This window comes from Arvicola amphibius, chromosome 8 (assembly GCF_903992535.2).
Source record: "Arvicola amphibius chromosome 8, mArvAmp1.2, whole genome shotgun sequence".
Classification (NCBI taxonomy): Eukaryota; Metazoa; Chordata; class Mammalia; order Rodentia; family Cricetidae; genus Arvicola; species Arvicola amphibius.
This window is the reverse complement of record NC_052054.1, coordinates 4,066,024-4,083,289: the sequence shown is the minus strand read 5'-3', so window position 1 is coordinate 4,083,289 and position 17,266 is coordinate 4,066,024. Positions and strand designations below refer to the sequence as shown.

Genomic DNA, 17,266 nt, shown 5'->3' with positions numbered 1-17,266 from the left:
GTGAGGCACCATGTGGGTGCTGGAACTCAAGCCCAAGTCCTCTGGAAGAGCAGCAAGTGCTTTTAACCGCTGAGCTATCTCTCCAGCCCTGTTCCTCTTTATTAAATATTAAATGCATGTGTGCACATTTGCGTGCATGCAATTCAATGGTATGCATGCATATATGTGGGGGCCAGAGGTGGAATGAGTGTATAGACAGGTGTGAGCTACCATGTGGGTGCTGGGAAACGAACCTGGGTTCTCTGGAAGAGCAGCCGGTGCTCTTAACCGCTGAGTCATCTCTCCAGCCCCCAGACCCCACGTTCTTACACTTGCAAAGGACGTGCTTTACCCCCTGAGCTATCTTCACAGCCTAAAGAGTAAATTTTTAAAATGAGGGCTACTTTATTTTGAAGCTCACGTGCATAGTTCACCCTATCCACTATGGAAGCTTGGCTTCTGTCTGGCAATTTTTAAAAATGTCTTCTTGGTCATTGTGTGTGTGTTCATGTGTGTTCATGTGTGTTCGTGTGTGTTCATGTGTGTGGGTTTTCAGAAGCTGTGAGCTGGGCATGTGGTTCTGGAGACCAAATCTATAATCTTTCTAGTACTGACACTAGGAGGCTTTATGGCTTTTTTTTTTTAAAAAAAAATCAAATTAGTATTCTTTAATCTGTGAACAAAAAAACAAAGGGGTGTTTTCTTCATTATACTTAATTAGAAATCTAGTTAGCTGTGAGATACAGAAAACTGGAACCTCCCGTGACTGTGCCCAGAGGTTCCAAATGTCTCAAGTAACAAGAGGGTCAAAGATTTCCTTCCTGTGTGAGATCTTCCCCTGTCAGTAACACCAGCACAGCTCTTAAGGCTCCTGGGTTGGCTCGAGGTCTCCATTTCTTTCTGTCTTTGCCAGCCTCATTCTTCGGGCTACACCGACACAAGGGTCCCCAAGTGTTTCAACCAAAGGAGCTCAGAGCCTGCGCCCAGGAAGTACTGCTTCACGGGTATATCACCAGCCCAGCGGAGGAGGGAGCAGTACTTCCCGGGGCCCCAATGGAGCGACTCCTCAACCCCACATGCCTAGGGGTATCCCTGTGTCCTCCAGCCAGGTTGCTGCCCGACATCTCCAGCAGCCTCCACTAATGTTACACTGTATCCTCAATGCCCCCTCACCTCAGTGGCCGCCAGCCTCCTTCAAAGAAACTAACTTCCTTCTACCAAGTCTTCCCAAACTGCCTGACTGGCCAGCTCTCCCTCATTAGCCGGGATCCTGAGGTGTGGGAAGGGTCCTCCTACTCAGAACCCTGGCCTTGGTGTGCACCTGGGGTAGACAAAATCTCTCTCATCCAGATCTCAAGTTTCTGGATTTTGAAACTGGAGGGTGGATTCACAGGACACAGGAAGATTTTCGTCTTTTATCCTTCGTGTCAAGGTTGTTGGAGTGGAGGTGAGGGAAGCTTTTGGGTCCTGGTTGGAATTAAGTGTTTTCTCTCACTTCAGATTACGCTACTTTCTCTGTGCTCCACCAGAGGGCGCCATAGAACAAGGAGCCTTTGTTCTGTTGGGTGATTTTCATTCACCACGCGACCCTGGATGACGGAATGGGAGTGACTTAAAACAAAACAAAACTTTGTTATAGTTTTATGTTCTCGCAGTTCTAATCCTCTAGAGCTCCTCGCTGGTGCTCCTATTGCACAGCGCTCTGTCCTGCCGCTCGTGGTTACTCAGCCGGAATATGAACAGAGACATTAAACAGAGGAAGGTCAATGACGATACTGACGCTCTTTGTTCACAACATCACAAGCAGTGGTTACCTGATCCGGCGAGATCTGCTGCGCTGCCTTCCCTGTGTCCTCCGTTTGGGCGCGACTGTCTCTGCTTTTCTTTCCTTTGGCTTTTCTGAATGGTCTCTCAAGATCTGGGACGCCCTGAGTCACACGGACAACCATAACAAAAGAATTCGTATTAGATTTTGGATTAGAACTTCTTTTCATACAGCTAGACACTTTTTTATACTGTGGCGCGCTGGACACTTAGCTTGCCCGTGCCTACATGCGCCCCCAGAGAAAAAGATGCACGAGCAATTCTGGAACAGTTAGGAACATGGGAACAGCGGCTCCTTGAAGCTGCAAACTGGCCGTCTTCCCATGCTGGCTCAGGCACAAGGTGGGCACACAACAGGAGCTGTTAAAGAAGGTGAGGAAGCAGGCAAGACAACTCTGAGCCTCCCGAATGCCGCTGGAAAGGGAATTGCTTTTCTAAGCACAACAGCAACAGAAGCCGCCTGGCTCTGGCTGATGCCTCCAGCCCAGCCCCCTCCTTCTAAGCATGCTCCTTCTGTTTCTTGGCTTTGTGGTCCTAGCAGCAAGCAATGCTCTGATTTTTGTAGCCCAGCAACGGGACTAAGGGCTGCCTGATGGTGGAAAGAAGTCCTGGCAGGTGGTTTGTCAAAGACACTGGCGATGTAGGCAGAGCATTCTTAGTTGGGGCTTCTGTAGGAGACCAGCAGCCATCACAGACAGCTATCACAGGGCCCGGGAAAGACAGTCTTCATGATTTCACCCTTACCCCTCCTTCTCTTTTCCCACAACCACCTATATCACATGACCCCTATATCACATGACCTTGCAGGATGTTCTCAGATAGAACAAGCTGGAGTAGGAGCTGGATTGATGGCTCAGAGGTTGAGAGTGTGTGCTCATTCAGAGGACCCATTACCCATGGTGGGCAGCTGACAACCACCTGTAACTCCAGCTCCAGAGTTATCCGATGCCTTCTGACTTCTGTCTGCATGCACATGAATATACCACACACAGAGTTACATGTATACACATAATTAAAAATAGTTTTTAGCGTCTGTAGAGATGGCTCAGTGGTTAAGAACTGGCTGCCCTTTCAGAGGACCCGGGTTCAATTTCCAGCACCCACAGCTTACAACCGTCTGTAACTCCAGGATCTGACACCCTCACACAGACTTATATTCAGGCAAAACACCAGTGCACATAAAATAGTTGAAAATAGTTTTTAAGTTGAGACATTTACTTCCTATACTCAAAACTCACCCTTTTAAAGCCTATGATTCACTGGGCCTCAGTGGGGCTTTGCAAAGCTGTGCAGTGGTCACGGTAGTCAAGTTCTGAACGTTTTCATCGCCCCAGGAAAAACTGTGTTTGTCAGCAGTCACCCTGCTCCCTTTCTCAAACACCTGCAGCCTCATCCACTCTCGGGCTCCAGAGGAGTTCCAGGCTCAGTCATGGTCCCCAACAGTCACAAGTTAAAGCCCCCACCTTACTCAGCACCTCAGAATATGACACATTTGGAGGCCTTGGGAGAGGTGACTGAGCTAAGCGAGTTCACAGAGTGAGCCCTGATCTAAGCCTCTGCCCTCGTGAGAGGAAACTGGGCTTTACACAGTAGGGTGAGGATAACCAGGTGAGGATGCCGTGGGGCATGGGCCAACGGCAAAGGGAGTGGCCGGGGAGCAACGGGCAGCATGGTAGCAGCTGAGGGGAGAGGCCTCCATCCTCCGTGCCCTTCTGCCCTCTCTCTGACTCAGCATGGGTGCAGCTGACCATATACTGAACTTCACCGTGAAGCCGCAGTCCCAAATAAATCTGTGCTGTCTTATCCCCTTGGGTACTGTCATAGCAATGAAACCTTAAGACATTACCTCTCTCAGAATCACTGGGAAACTAAGATAAGCAAAGTCAGAACTCTTCTGTAACTCCAAAATGCTACACGGAAGACAGGCGCCTGCATAGCGACAAAGGCTGAGGCATTGTGCGGGAAGGGGAAGTGCGTTGGCGTGTCTCCTGTTAGCCAGACATGGCTGGACTTATCTAGAAGGAGGGAACTTCAGTTGAGAACATGCCTCTATAAGATCCAGCTATAAAGCATTTTCTTAATTAATGATTGATGTAGGAAGACCCGTTGCATTGTGGGTGGTGCCATCCCTGGGTTGGTGGTGCTGGGTTCTATAAGAAAACAGACCTCCAGTTCCTGCCCTGTTTGGGTTCCTCCCTGACTTTCTTCAACGATGAACGGCGATATGGAAGGATAAGCCGAGAAAACCCTTCCCTCCCCAAGCTGCTTTTTGGCACCGTGTTTCATGGCAGCAATAGAAACCCTGAGTAAACAATAGCAGAAACATTCAACTAAAGTTTCTTTTTTCCTTAGGTTCATTTATTTGGGGCTGGAGAGATAGCTTAGTCATTAAAGATTAGGCTCACAACCAAAAATACTAGACTTTATGCATGTGGGTGTTTTGTCTGCATGCATGTCTGTGCACTGCATGTCCCTGAGGGTGTGACTCGCGGCAGAGTCAAGACTGTAGCCATGCCAACTGTGCCCTCACTCCAACCCCTCACTCATACCAATGACAAGTTCACAGTCAAACTCAAAATCAAATTTTGTCATTCTCTCTAGAATGTAGTTTCTTTAACTTTCCCTAACTTTTGTGTGAACTTCTTGATTCGCCTCGGTCACCCCTGAATCTTTGTCCTTTGTTTGTTTGTTTGGGACAGGATTTTACTGTGTAGTCCTTGAACTTGAAACAAGTCCCCTGAACTGAATGCCGGGATTCTGAGTGTGCACCACTGTATGCAGCTCTCACTCAATCTTGGTGATAAAGTCTGATGTCTTAGTGGGACTCAAGGGTTGACTTAGTGTCCTGGCCTCAAACAGGATTTAACTTAAGAGTCAGAAGTAACTATGTCCGAATTCTTTCCCCACACTCTTTATCCTTAATCTCTTCCAAGACCTTCATGCCAGGCTGTGGTAGAGTCCCTGCTTTGCAGGCACGAGCCCATTTCTGGGCACCCATTTCTCCTCTAACAAAGAGGCGAGGAGAGAAAGGGGGGGAGAATGTGTGGTGACCCACGGAAGTGATCCCACTTTTATCCTGACTAAAGGTCAGAGGGTTCTAGCTCACCGTTGCGCCAAGGCTAACACAACAGGATGCTTGACCCAGGACGCCTCGCCTAAACAAAGAGATGCCTCCATCAAAGGTGTGGCTCCTCAAGGCTGTAAGGCAAGAATCTTACTTAGGTGGTTACCAGGTGTCTCTGTGATGTTGGGAGAAAGTCACGCTGCTTGTTCTTGTATCACTGGTAAAGAAATCTTTCGCCCTCCCCTTCTGGTTGGGGGTATAAAAGGACGGTGGAAAAATAAACTCAAGGCTTCCTTCAGTATTGGCTGGAGTCCCTCCTAAAGCTATCCTGTGTCTCTGTCTGCAAAGCTCTGGAAGGTTCTGTTCATGTCCTGTGGTGCCCATGCCGCTACAAGATGGTAAGCGAGCCGGGAACCAGGCTTGAGACTTAAAAACACATAGACAGAGACAGACAGAGAAACAGAGACGTGGACACAAGTCATCCTTGATACAAGAACGCTAATGCCCAGTTTTTTGTGCTGGGGGAAGCTTATATAGGGATCCTTAGACACACCCAGTTCTCAGGATCTTTCAGCTTCAGGCTTCATCAGCGCAGGCAAAGAAAGTCAAGGGCCAGGGATCTACTGCTCCCAACATCTGTCTATTTTTTTGTGGCTCTGTTTTATTTTTCCTGTCTAACATTTCTAACCCTCATGCCCCTGCCCTGGAACGTTGGACCCCGACGGGGAAGGGAGGGAGAGAGGGAACATGATGGATCTGTGTTAGCCAACTGCAGTCAGGTTGTTCTCTTTTCAGTGAGTTATTAAGATCTACAAAATGCTCCTCTCTGGGGTGTTGGCCCAACACTGAGGAAGGCAAGCAGCTTGTGAGCCTGTGGCTGTGGGACTGAAGAAAGGACATCATACCTGCCTCATTTGGTGCTCCTAGAAACATGACACCAGCTAGCACCCCCCTCACCTTTGGAGTTGGGAAGAAGGGGAGAGGGTCTGAGCCATCCCTCGTCAGGCACAGGAACATGAACAGGCTATCCCAAACTATGAAACCACTGGAGTCATGTGATCAAGTAGGTATGGCCAGCAGAATATTTTATATAATAGAAGAGAAAATAATATGCTATATTCTGTATAATATGGAAAGGTCGGCATTTACACAGTGAGGGTAAGTGTTGTCTCGTTGAGCTTTTGCTTTAGATGCACGTGCTCTCTCTCTCTCTCTCTCTCTCTCTCTCTCTCTCTCTCTCTCACACACACACACACACACACAGGATCACCATGTACATACATTTTTACATTTTGTCCTGGGGGTTGGGTGGTCACCAACAAGATCAGAATGGCATCCTGCTAGGGGGAAAGGAGGAAAACCAGGAAGATGAAGTGGAAGAGTGGAAGAGCAGGTGGTGGGGGCCCCCCAGACTCCACAGCACATTAGTGTAGCCTGGTGTTAATTAGCTTTGGAAACAAAGCAAGCACAGGGGCAGGGAGCAGAAAGAGCCTGTGTCAGGTGGCACCATGACGGTGAGCTGATGAGGGGACAGCCATACCAAGGAAGGAGCAGGCCCCAGACGTCTGGCCCCATTTTCTCTTGAATCCAGTGTCTCTGGTGACCCTGAGCAGGAGTATGCCAGCCCTGCAGAAGCCAACACAGTATCAACTATCAACGTCATCTGTAGTGTACTGTGCTAGGATGCAGCCTCCCAGGAGAGGCCTGCTGCTGTGTTGCCATAGCAACGTCTTCCCTGCCCGTGGCCCAGTCACTATTATCTCATGATGCGGCTTCCTTTGGCTGTGAATTCTGGCTGCCAGGCAGGGCCCCGGCAAACCTGCGGTTGTCACCACCGCCTCCACAGGGCAGAAAGGATCCGGGCAGGGCTACAAGGGCCTAGCGACCTGTAGGTCTTCTTTCCCCTTGTATCAAAGTGACTGGTCCAGAGACCCAGGAGGAGGCAAGGCAGACACAATCCTGCTTCCTCGGGGACAGCAGGAACTTGGATCGGGGCCCAGCAGTAGATTCAAACCAGATCCCCGCGACTCAGTGATGGGGAAACAGGACAAAGGAAGAGGACCGCTCTTCTTTGACTCAAGGGCAGCAAGGAGAACAAAGGCCACCCAGCACCCCGGATTCAGATGGGGACACTAGCACAGCGAAAGGGTCTGGCTTTTGGAGCCGGGTCTGGCTTTCATCTGTTCCCTGCTTCATCTCCATGACGAATGTGCATGCTGATGCATCCAGTCGCCGCGGAGAGAAACTCAGACTCTTAAAGCAAAAGCAGCAAATGAAAATGTCTAAGGAAAGCAAGGGTCGCAGCAGCGCTGCGCCAGGCGCCAGGCCCGTGCGTGGGTGCGGCGTCCATTACACCTTCTTCCCACTGAATAGTGAATCCGTCTCTTGCAGGGTCTTTGAGTGTGGCAGCTTGTTTCTCCGCTCGGGTGGGCTGAACGCAAGGAACTGGGGCTCTAGAAATGTGATGGCTGCCCGAGATACGCTGATCCAGGGTGGTCACCTCATCATGTGCACTGAATGGCACACATACATGCAGGGAAAATACTGATACGCATAAAAATACTTTTTAAAAAAGAATAGCTAGGACTGATGGGCGTGGTGGCTTTTAACCCCAAAACTCAGGCGGCAGAGCAGGCAGGTCTCTGTGAGTTCAAGGCCAGCTCCAGCAGAAGTGTACGGTGGCAGAGCAGCAGGTCCCTACAAGGGAGGAGGCTGGAGAAACGAGCTGCCTGTTTGGCAGCCTCACTGGCTGCCTTCCATGCCTGGTGCATGTGTCTGAATGGAAGAATGATGAAGTAGGAGCATCCAGGGCTCGCTAAAATCCTACCAAGAAGTTTCTAGAGGGAGGAGGAATCAGGACATGAGGAGAGCGAGGGCTGACGCCAGGTCAGTGCTATCTGGGTGAATCTGGGCCTTTAAAAAAAATCTGAGCTAAGTCAGGTAGCAGTGATCCACATTTTTATCCCCAGCACTCAGGAGGCAGAGGCAGACAGACCTCTGAATTTGAGGCCAGTCTGGTCTACAGAGTGAGTTACAGGACAGCCAGGGCGGAAACAGAGAAAACCTATCTTGGAAAACAAACAAACAAAAACCACGTGAGCTAAAATTACAGAGAAGGAGTAGTCACCCAGACACTGTGCCCTCAAGGTCTAGCCCAGTTCCCTGTGCAGGAGAAGGGTTTCTAAGTGAAGTTCATGGATTCTGAGCTAATTCCACAGTGTTTGGAGTCCAGCACTTGCACTCTCTGTGTAGAGCTCACTGGGAAAGTGTCTCCTAGTTTGCAGGTGTCTTCCTCTGGGATAAGCTCAAGGCTTCTGCGTGGAGCTCACCGAGAGTCTGATCTGCCAGCTCACAGTGGGTTTTCCTTGCTGGGGCCCTTTTATCCATATGTGACTGCCAGAAAGCGAGACTGCCTTCTGTGGGGCTCCATCACTTTCCCTGGAGGCTAGGGACTCTTCAAGACAGGAGTCAGACTAGCAATCAGAAAACAGCTTTGAAGTGGTACAGTCAGGGGCCGGGAGATAGCACAGAGGGCAAAGGGCTCGCAGCACAAGCACCAGGACCTGAGTTTGAGCCCCAGAGCCCACGTTACAACAACTAGATGCAGGGGTATGGACTGTAATCCTGCAACTGGGAAGGCAGGGACAGGCAGATCCCGGAAGAGCACTGGTCAGCCAACCTGGCCTCCTCAGCAAGCATCAGGCCAATGAGAAGATGACTTTCAAAATAACAGCAAAAACAAGTTGAATGAAGAATGTTGGAGAATACACACACACACACACACACACACAGCAAAATTAGCTGTTATTGAGAAGATAAACGGGTATTAAATACAAATGCTAGCCAGCAGTTTGTATTCATAAACGGAAAAGGAAGATAACAGCAAGATTCCGCCACAGAACTTTAAGAAGAGCTAAAACTGGGCTGGAAGAATGGCTCAGCAGTGCAGTGCACCTGCTGCTCTTACAAAGGACCTACGTTCAATCTCCAACACCTACATGGCTGCATGTAACAGTCTACAACTCCAGTTTCAGGGGTTTGGACGCCCTCTTCTGGTCTCCAAACACACTGCATGCACATGGTGGACATACATGTAGGGAAGCCGCTCATACACACACACACAGAGAGAGAGAGAGAGAGAGAGAGAGAGAGAGAGAGAGAGAGAGCTAAGACTGCTGGGTGTGGTGGCATACGCCTTTAATGCCAGCACTCAGGAAACAGAGGCAGGCAGATCTTTGTGTGTTCAAGGGCAGCTTGCTCTACATAATAAGTTCCAGGCAGCTAGGCTTCATAGTGAGAACAGAAACAGCAAAGACCAAACTGCGGCACTAGTGTCAGCTAGAAGGCCACGGTCTACCTTTCACTTGCTAGCAGAAATGCCGTGTGTGTGACCACTCATCCATGTGATCATACCACAGTCTCCTTAATAGTTGATTTGCTGTGAGATCCCTCTTTCACTCAAGGGACTTGTCCAAGGGGTTTCCCACGTGCACAGAGCCTGGACCAGTGAGCACACTCACTCCATTTGAACAGCCCTGACTGGAAACAATCCACACATATGTCATGATGTGACCTGACAACCAAACCTCAGTTCAGAGATGAAGCCGGACACCACACACTCTGATGACATCAGCTCTCTGAGACCAAGGTGGCAGGGTGTAGTGATAGGAGAGGCGGGCTGCATCCCACCACTCGGCTCCCGGCCACTGGCTAGCTTAAAACCCGAAATAACAACACACAAACTGTATTCATTGAAACACTGCCTGGACCATTAGTTTCAGCCTCTTATTGGATAATTCTCACATCTTGCTTTAACCCATATTTAATAATCTGTGCAGCACCACGAAGTGGTGTTTTACCGGAAAAGATTCAGCATGTCTGACCTGGCAGCTGGCTCCATCGCGTCTGTCCCAGAGAGCAGAGGCCTGGCGATTGCCCGAGGCATCTGCCTCACTCCCAGCATCCTGTTCTGTCTACTCCACCCACCTATGTTCTGACCTATCAGGCCAAGCAGTTTCTTTATTAATTAAGCAATGAAATCATCAGATAAATAGAAGACACACCTACATCAGCAGGGCATACAAATGGGAGGGTTTTTCATATAGAGAACTTGAGACAATGCAAATCAATCTACAGTGAGAAAAAAAGCCACATGGAGGCTGCTCTAGTGTGGGAATAAAAGAAGCAGGAAGGGACCTAGAGGGACCTGAGGATGGGGAGGAGGTGTGCTCACTGCTTCAGCACAGGGGCACACTCCCATTAAAGTGTGTCACACTCCAGGCCTGGGGTGCACAATTTTCTGTATGACGTGGCAGCCAAGAAAGACTTTTAAAATCAACAAAAGTCCCTCTTTGCTTCTGCATGCTCCACACCACTTTCACCTGCCCTCCCCCTCACTTTCTCAGTATTTCCCGTTCCCTCTGAGCCCCGCTGTGCTCCAGATTCTACCGAACAACCCATGGGACCGGCTCCTGCCATCACGGTTGGCACAGCATGCCAAGCCCACCGGCTCTCTTGTGCCACACTGGGACATTGCTTCCTCCCTTTCATTTTACATCATCTTTGCTTACACAGGGATAATCCTCCTGCCTCAGCGAGTGCCACCTTTTCTGTCTCTTCCTCTGTGTCATCCTCAGCCTGCTTCCTGCAAGTTATCTCAGGCTTTACCAACCCCGAGCTCCCTCTCCACTCTCCCTTGGGTCTTGGTGCTCCTTCTCTTCTGTTTTCCAGGGTGCTCACAACTCCACACCCATGTCAATCCCTGAATACCATCTTAATCAGATGCATAACTGCTGGGGAGCGGGGGTTCTGTCCCCTCCCGAAATCCAATCAAGTGTGAACTCAGGATCTTCCCCAAATGTCCCCCCTCCACTATGAGGGTCATCTGACCCTTTTATCCCTCCCCTCCAGGCACCTGTCTCCAGGGCTTTTGCTTGTTTGTATGTTTGTTTGTTTGTTTGTTTTCCTGAGACAGGGTTCACTGTGTAGCTCTGGATGTCCTGGAACTTACTCTGCAGACCAGGCTGGCCTCAAACTCAGAGCTCCACCTGCCTCTGCATCCTGAGTGCTGGGGTTAAACAGGTGCACCACCATCAGCCTGACCAGTCCTCCAGTGCTTATGCATGCTGCCCACCCCTCCTCTCCAGGTCCACCACTGTCCTCTATCTTAGCCTTTATCATCTCCAACCCATCCCCAGTGCACAGTGGTACAGTAGGGGATTTGTATGACTCTGGCCATTTCTCCAATCAAGCTCTCTGGATTCCACATCCACTAGCCTTCAATTAGAATAGCCTTCTCATTGACTGGTGGGTATTTTTTTGCTTTAAGTTTTATCCAGAAGTTATCTGTACCATGTATAGACAAACGGTGGAACTGGCATAGCCCGGATTGCTTCATGTGGTTGGCACTAGAAAGAACACCGTTTGCTGAATAAATTTATCAAGAAGGAAAAGAGAAGGATCCAAGTGTACACACCAGGCAAATGTGAATGTTCAGAGGTGCTGCCAGGTGGATCAGCAATGACTGTGTGGTAATCTCTTCCTAAGCAAGCAGAGTGTGTTCCCAAACAGATCAGAGACTGCATGGAAGCTGGGAGCCTCACTGAAGCCTGGGTCATGCAACGGGAACCAAAGCAGGCAAGCCCACACTTGCACATATTAACTTCAGTGTTTGTGGTCCAGAGGGAACAAAGGGGCACTGTTGAAAACAAACTTTTGTTTTGTTTTTCAAAACAGAGTTTCTCTGGGTAGCCCTGGCTGTCCTGGAACTCACTCTGAACACCAGGCTGGCCTCAAACTCAGACATTCAACTGCTTCTGCCTCAAGCACTGGGATTAAAGGTGTGCACCACCACATCCAGCTTGAAAACTAATCATTTCAACAGGAAAATTACAAAGGAAAAACGAGATGGGTGGGGTTAAATGCCAAAAGGAAGATGAAGTCTCAGGATAACGGCTGCAACAGAGTCACACACTCTGGCTAGTTCTCAAAGGACAGAAGTCTGCCTCGTTACAGTTCTGAGAGTTGGAATTCAAGAACAGCATGAGCAACAGGTGTGTGGTGCTGGTCACAGCCACATCCTTGAATGGAGGAGAAAGGGAGGAGAGGACATTGATGAAGCTTCCTCTTACAAGGATCTGAGCCCTGCTCTCAGGAGGATCCCTTCTGGTCTGATGGCCTCCCAGAGGCTGATTTCTAAATATGCCTTCCTGAAACACCTGGTCTTCAGAGTAGACATCTTCAAGTAATTAACTTCTTTCTTTCCATTGATCAGAAAAAGGATCCAAGTTCTGTTCCCATTCACTTGTAACTCCAGCTCCAGGGGATCTGATGCCCTCTTCTGGCCTCCTCAGGCACTGCACCCATGTGCACCAACCCACACACTGACACACAGTTAAACCTAAAAATCAAACAGAAGAGTGGGTTTTCCTCTTCTTAAAGGTAAGAAAGTGAAAGAATCAGGCGCTCTCTCTCTCTCTCTCTCTCTCTCTCTCTCTCTCTCTCTCACACACACACACACACACACACACACACACACACACACACACTCATACTGAAAAGCTAACCTAGCTTGAGGCAGCTGGGAATGTTCATAGAAAACAGAATAGAGAAACTGTCTGCTACAGCTAATACTAGGGAAAGCTGACATACACGTGTTTTATAAGTCTCTTGTTCCACCTAAATTTAAAATGTGGTTTAAAATAAAAGTATTTTTTGTCATATAAATACCATGTGAAATAGCATATAAAAGACTTAGCTGAGCTGGGGATAAACTCAGTGGAAGAGCGCTAGCCTGCACACAGTCCTGCACTCAACCGCAGTGCCCTCCAAAGGCAGCCCAGGGCCTCTCCTGAAGTGGAAGGCACAACCTACCTAGGAACTGGGCTGTCCGTGCAGGGTGGATGAGGACTGGGTGCCCGGAGGCATGGGACAACAGCGTGCCTTTCAGTGAGGTTTCCCCCAGTGACGCACACGGCAGACATCAGCAACCATGAGCATATGCCGGTTGCCCTTTTGCCACCTCCCCGGGTCTCTTCTTCTTAAACTTAAATATTTTTGTGTATGAGTGTTTGTCTATTGTGTATCTTTGTAAACGACCTGCATGCCCCGTACCTGGGGAGGCTAGATGAGGAAGACTGGAGTTATAGATGGTTGTGAGCCACCATGTAGGCGACAGGATCAAACCCAGGTCCTCTGGAAGAGTGGACAGTGCTTTTAGCTGCTGAGCCTTCTCTCCAGTCCTCTTAGATTCCCTTCTTGAATAGCACAGACAGGCTCTTCCCTGAGGGGACTCCACGGCTCCTGGGGTGACTCCCTTGCAAGGATGTGCTGGGGTGTGGTGTGAGAGCTTGGTGTCCCTGTGTCCTGCTTGTTCTCTGTACCCTTTTCCCAGCTGCACACATCATGGCCAGGGGTGGGGGCAGTGGCAGGCAGCACCCCTCCAGAGAATGCTCTGAACACATACAAACCACACGTGATACACACAACACACATCCTCAGCTGTAGCATATCTCCTGCGCTTCAGTCTACCACCTAGGCAAGGCGGCCTCAGCATCTCACCTGCTGGGTGTCCGTGTAGGGACCAGACTGACAAGGGAGTCAAGCCACGCCCCTCTAGGACTTTATTAGAAATGAGGTGAAAGGGAAATGTCCCCAACTCAACCCCACCCTCCCAGGATTCACAGAACCCCAAATGCCTCCAAACACATGACTGGCGGAGCAAAGCCTCCGGTCTTAAAGACAGATCAGCTGTCTTCTCACAAAGCCCCTTTCCTGAGTCTGGGTGTCTCCATGAAGACTGATTCACCAGGACTGAGTTCAGGTTACAGCTCCTCTCCACAGGGCCACAGGTGCCACAGACTCTGGGTCTGTGCACTCTCAGATGAGAATACTCCCAAATAGAGGGACAATGTGGTCACATGACCTACTGATGGGTGTTCTGGGCCCTAGGTGCTCAGCAGCCACCTAACAAGGAACCCTGGAGAGAGCAATGTGGGAACAAGAGTTCTAAGAATGAGAGACCCGAAATGTAGGTGCCACATGGGCTTTCCTCTAGGGGAGCCACCAAGCCACACTCTGACCATGACCAGAACAGAACTGGACTTCTCAGTTTTGCTGGGACCTTTGTAGGTGCCATGGAGTTAGGTCTGGTGTTTTACACACACACACACACATGAAATATTCAACTGTAAGGAGTTTTAGCTGTTTTGACGTTGATGTGTGCATTTCACCTCTGTGACCAAGAGCGACATGTATGTAGAATGCGCTCCATACAGGCTTCGGTCACGGGCAACCTGTCCCTTCCAGCTTATTGCAGTTTCTGAAATCCTCCGTGGCCTCTCCCCAAAGCAATTACCTGCTGGTGAGGGCTTTGTGCTCGGTGGCTGGTCAGGAGAGGCAGATCTAAGCCCTTGTGGTAAGCGTAGGGGTCCGTGGCCATGTTCTGAGGTGCTACACCTGTGAAGACAGAGGACGCACTCAGCTCAGGGCAGGCCTGAAGACAGGCCTGTGGCTGTGGGAGGGAATGAAGTCAGCGGGCTGAGGAGAATGACTCACAGGCAAAGGGGAGGACTCTCAGAGCAACAACCCCGGGTCTCAAGCACCTCAGCCATGGCCTTGTGGCTTTTAGTTTTTGATCCCTAAGGCCTCCTGACTACAAAGTTCTTCCCAGATGAACACAATGCCTTAGGGTCACTCTCTCCCTGTAGATCCTGCCAGCCTCATTAGCCAATGGAATTGAAGACCCTCCTTCAATTTTGACTCCTTGAGTCAATAGCTGAAGGATCTGTCATCCTAGGGCCCCCAATCTAGAACAGGAAGAGGTGGCTCCTGTGCAGACCCCACATGAGCCTCAGCTACCTCAGTACTGTTTAGGGATTCTTCAACTATGATAAAGGCAGAAGGCATCTTTCTTTGGATTTATTGGGAACTGAATTTTCTCTGGAACTCTCTGACCCCTCCCTTATACTCCAAACATAGAGTTCTCCTCCAACATCGGCATGATAGGATGGGGAGGAGGAGGAAGAGGAAGAAAGAACATGGACTAGGACTCTGAAGAGCTGGTGACAGGCCCTGGCTGTCCTCCCGGAGCCAGGTGCACAGCCTCCAGTCCTGGCCGTCCTCCCAGAGCCAGGTGCACAGCCTGCAGCCCTGGCTGTCCTCCCAGAGCCAGGTGCACAGCCTCCAGTCCTGGCTGTCCTCCCAGAGCCAGATACACTGTCTGCATCCCTGGCTGTCCTTCCAGAGCCAGGTGCACTGCCTGCAATCTGGCCTTCCGGAGCCAGGTGCACTGCCTGCAGTCCTGGCCATCCTCCTGGAGCCAGGTGCACTGCCTGCAGTCCTGGCCATCCTCCTGGAGCCAGGTGCACTGCCTGCAGTCCTGGCCATCCTCCTGGAGCCAGGTACACTGCCTGCAGCCCTGGCTGTCCTTTCAGAACCAGGAGCACCGCCTGCAGCCCTTGCCATCCTCCTGGATCCAGGTGCACTGCCTGCAGCCCTGGCTGGTTGATTTCTAACCAGCCAGGACTGAGCATGGGGTATCAGTGCCTCACAAAGAACACTGATGGGAAGAAAGGGAAGTGGTTTGACATTGTTGCTCTTTATTGTCATTATAATGGGGGTGGGAGTTCACATAATTACCAGGAGTACTTAGGAAATGTAATAAAAATATTTCTGGTAGAATTTTATATAGCCCAGGCTGGCCTCTAATTTGTTTTATAGCTTAGACTGACCTTAAATTCTGTAAGACTTTAAGACAATTCTGAAGCCATTTCTGACAACTCTCAGTCTCAGCAGTAATACTCCCCTCTTTCTCCCCCCACCCCCGGGAACCAAGGACCTAACAATTGCCCACACATGTACTGAAATGTTGGGAATGTTCCATCATCTCCCTGAGTCCTTATAAATGTTCTCCAAATAGAACTCAGTTATTGAATAGGGGCAAGATAACTCAGTGACTGATGTTTTGACTTAGGCCCTGGGAAAGGGTCAGAATGACCCTCAGATGTTTTCCCTTACCTCATCTGATCCGGCAACCACTCTCCAGCCAATTATTGGCAATAGCCCCTTTGAATAAGCCAATCATAATAGTTAAAGAACACCCCCCAGATACCCCTTCCTTCTGTGTTTTTTTCCCTTTAAAAATAGCCTGTACCAGACATTCGGGGTCTTCTAGTCTCCCTAATGCTGGAAGACCCTGTCATGACAGAATTAATAAAATCCTCATGCTTTTACATCAGCTGTGGTGGTGACAGACGGTCTCGGGGGGGGGGGGCGACTCCCCCTCGGTGATTGGACTCTAGGGTCCAACAAACTCCTGATTCTCCTGCCTCCCCTTCCCAGTGCTGGGAGGACATGTGGGACATCACACAGTTTATGTTGTCCTGGGGATCAAATCAAGGACTTTGTGCCTGTTAAGGACGCTACTCTGCCAACAGGGCTACAACTCCAGCCCCTGACTTTTCTTTAATCGAATCTTCATGAAAATTAGAGGGGAACAATAATCTGCCATGAGCAGCTAGATTTAATCTTGCAAGAGACGCCTCTTCCATCAGGTACTGAACCACTTACATCTCACTAAGTCAGGGCTACACTGTATCTGCCCTCACCTGCCATCCTCAGGCCAGAGGTCCTTTCTGGGTCCACACAGCCGGTGTCCAGGTACCCAGTTACTTCCTCCCCTCCCTCCTCCACTGCCCTCCACCATCTCTCCTCCAGGGCACCAGCTGTGCCCACCCAATCAGGCTGTGACCTTTCAGGTTTCCACAGTCAGGTCTAGGCAGACTTACCACCAGCTCTGGGCCACTCTGTTGTCACAACAAGGTGGCCCTGGTAACGAGTGCAGGAGACTCTGTGTTCTGCCTGCCCTCTGGGCTACTCTGCTGGACAGGCCTATGCTGGCTTGGTGCTGACCACTGGAGTCACACCCTGATCCTCTGGCTCTGCCTTCTAACAGGGTGCACACCCCAGCAAGGACAAGTGACCCCCTGACTTTCTTCTTTGTCTTCTGACAGGCCAGGTCCTGCAGGACTCTGATTCACCTCCTCTTACCTCCCAGGCTCTCTTACAGACTGGCTTGCGGCTCAGGCCCTCTGACCCCTTGTCCTCTGCCTGGCCAGTCTCCCCTGGTGTTTGGTCAGCTACTGGTTAAAGTTCCTAATTTAATCCTGCCCCGCCCTCCCCTGACCCTAATGGAACTTGATCCTCTTTTTCTCCCCTCACTGCCCATGTCATCTAACCTTAAACCATTTCCACATTATTTACTATTTGCCGCCTCCCCCACAGGCACATAAGCCCTGAAGGGCTCCTGCAGTAGGGAGGCATCCAGCTCTTCAGCCTGACTGACAGTCACTGGGTAGGAAAACAGTGTACCCCACTGCTCCTTCTGTTACCCTATGCTGC

General features: G+C 50.1%; 1 protein-coding gene across 1 annotated transcript in view; it reads right to left on the bottom strand.

Annotated features, from left to right (window-relative positions):
• Positions 1-16,961, bottom strand: part of LOC119821358 — a 60,861-nt gene extending 43,900 nt beyond the window's left edge. Inside the window, exons 1-3 of the mRNA XM_038340338.1 lie at positions 16,916-16,961; positions 14,223-14,323; positions 1,794-1,907 (exon numbers count right to left, since the gene is read on the bottom strand). Coding sequence (XP_038196266.1) covers positions 1,794-1,907; positions 14,223-14,306 — 198 coding nt within the window. The 5' untranslated portion in view covers positions 14,307-14,323; positions 16,916-16,961. The remainder of the gene's footprint in view (positions 1-1,793; positions 1,908-14,222; positions 14,324-16,915) is intronic.
• Positions 16,962-17,266: the final 305 nt, after the last annotated feature.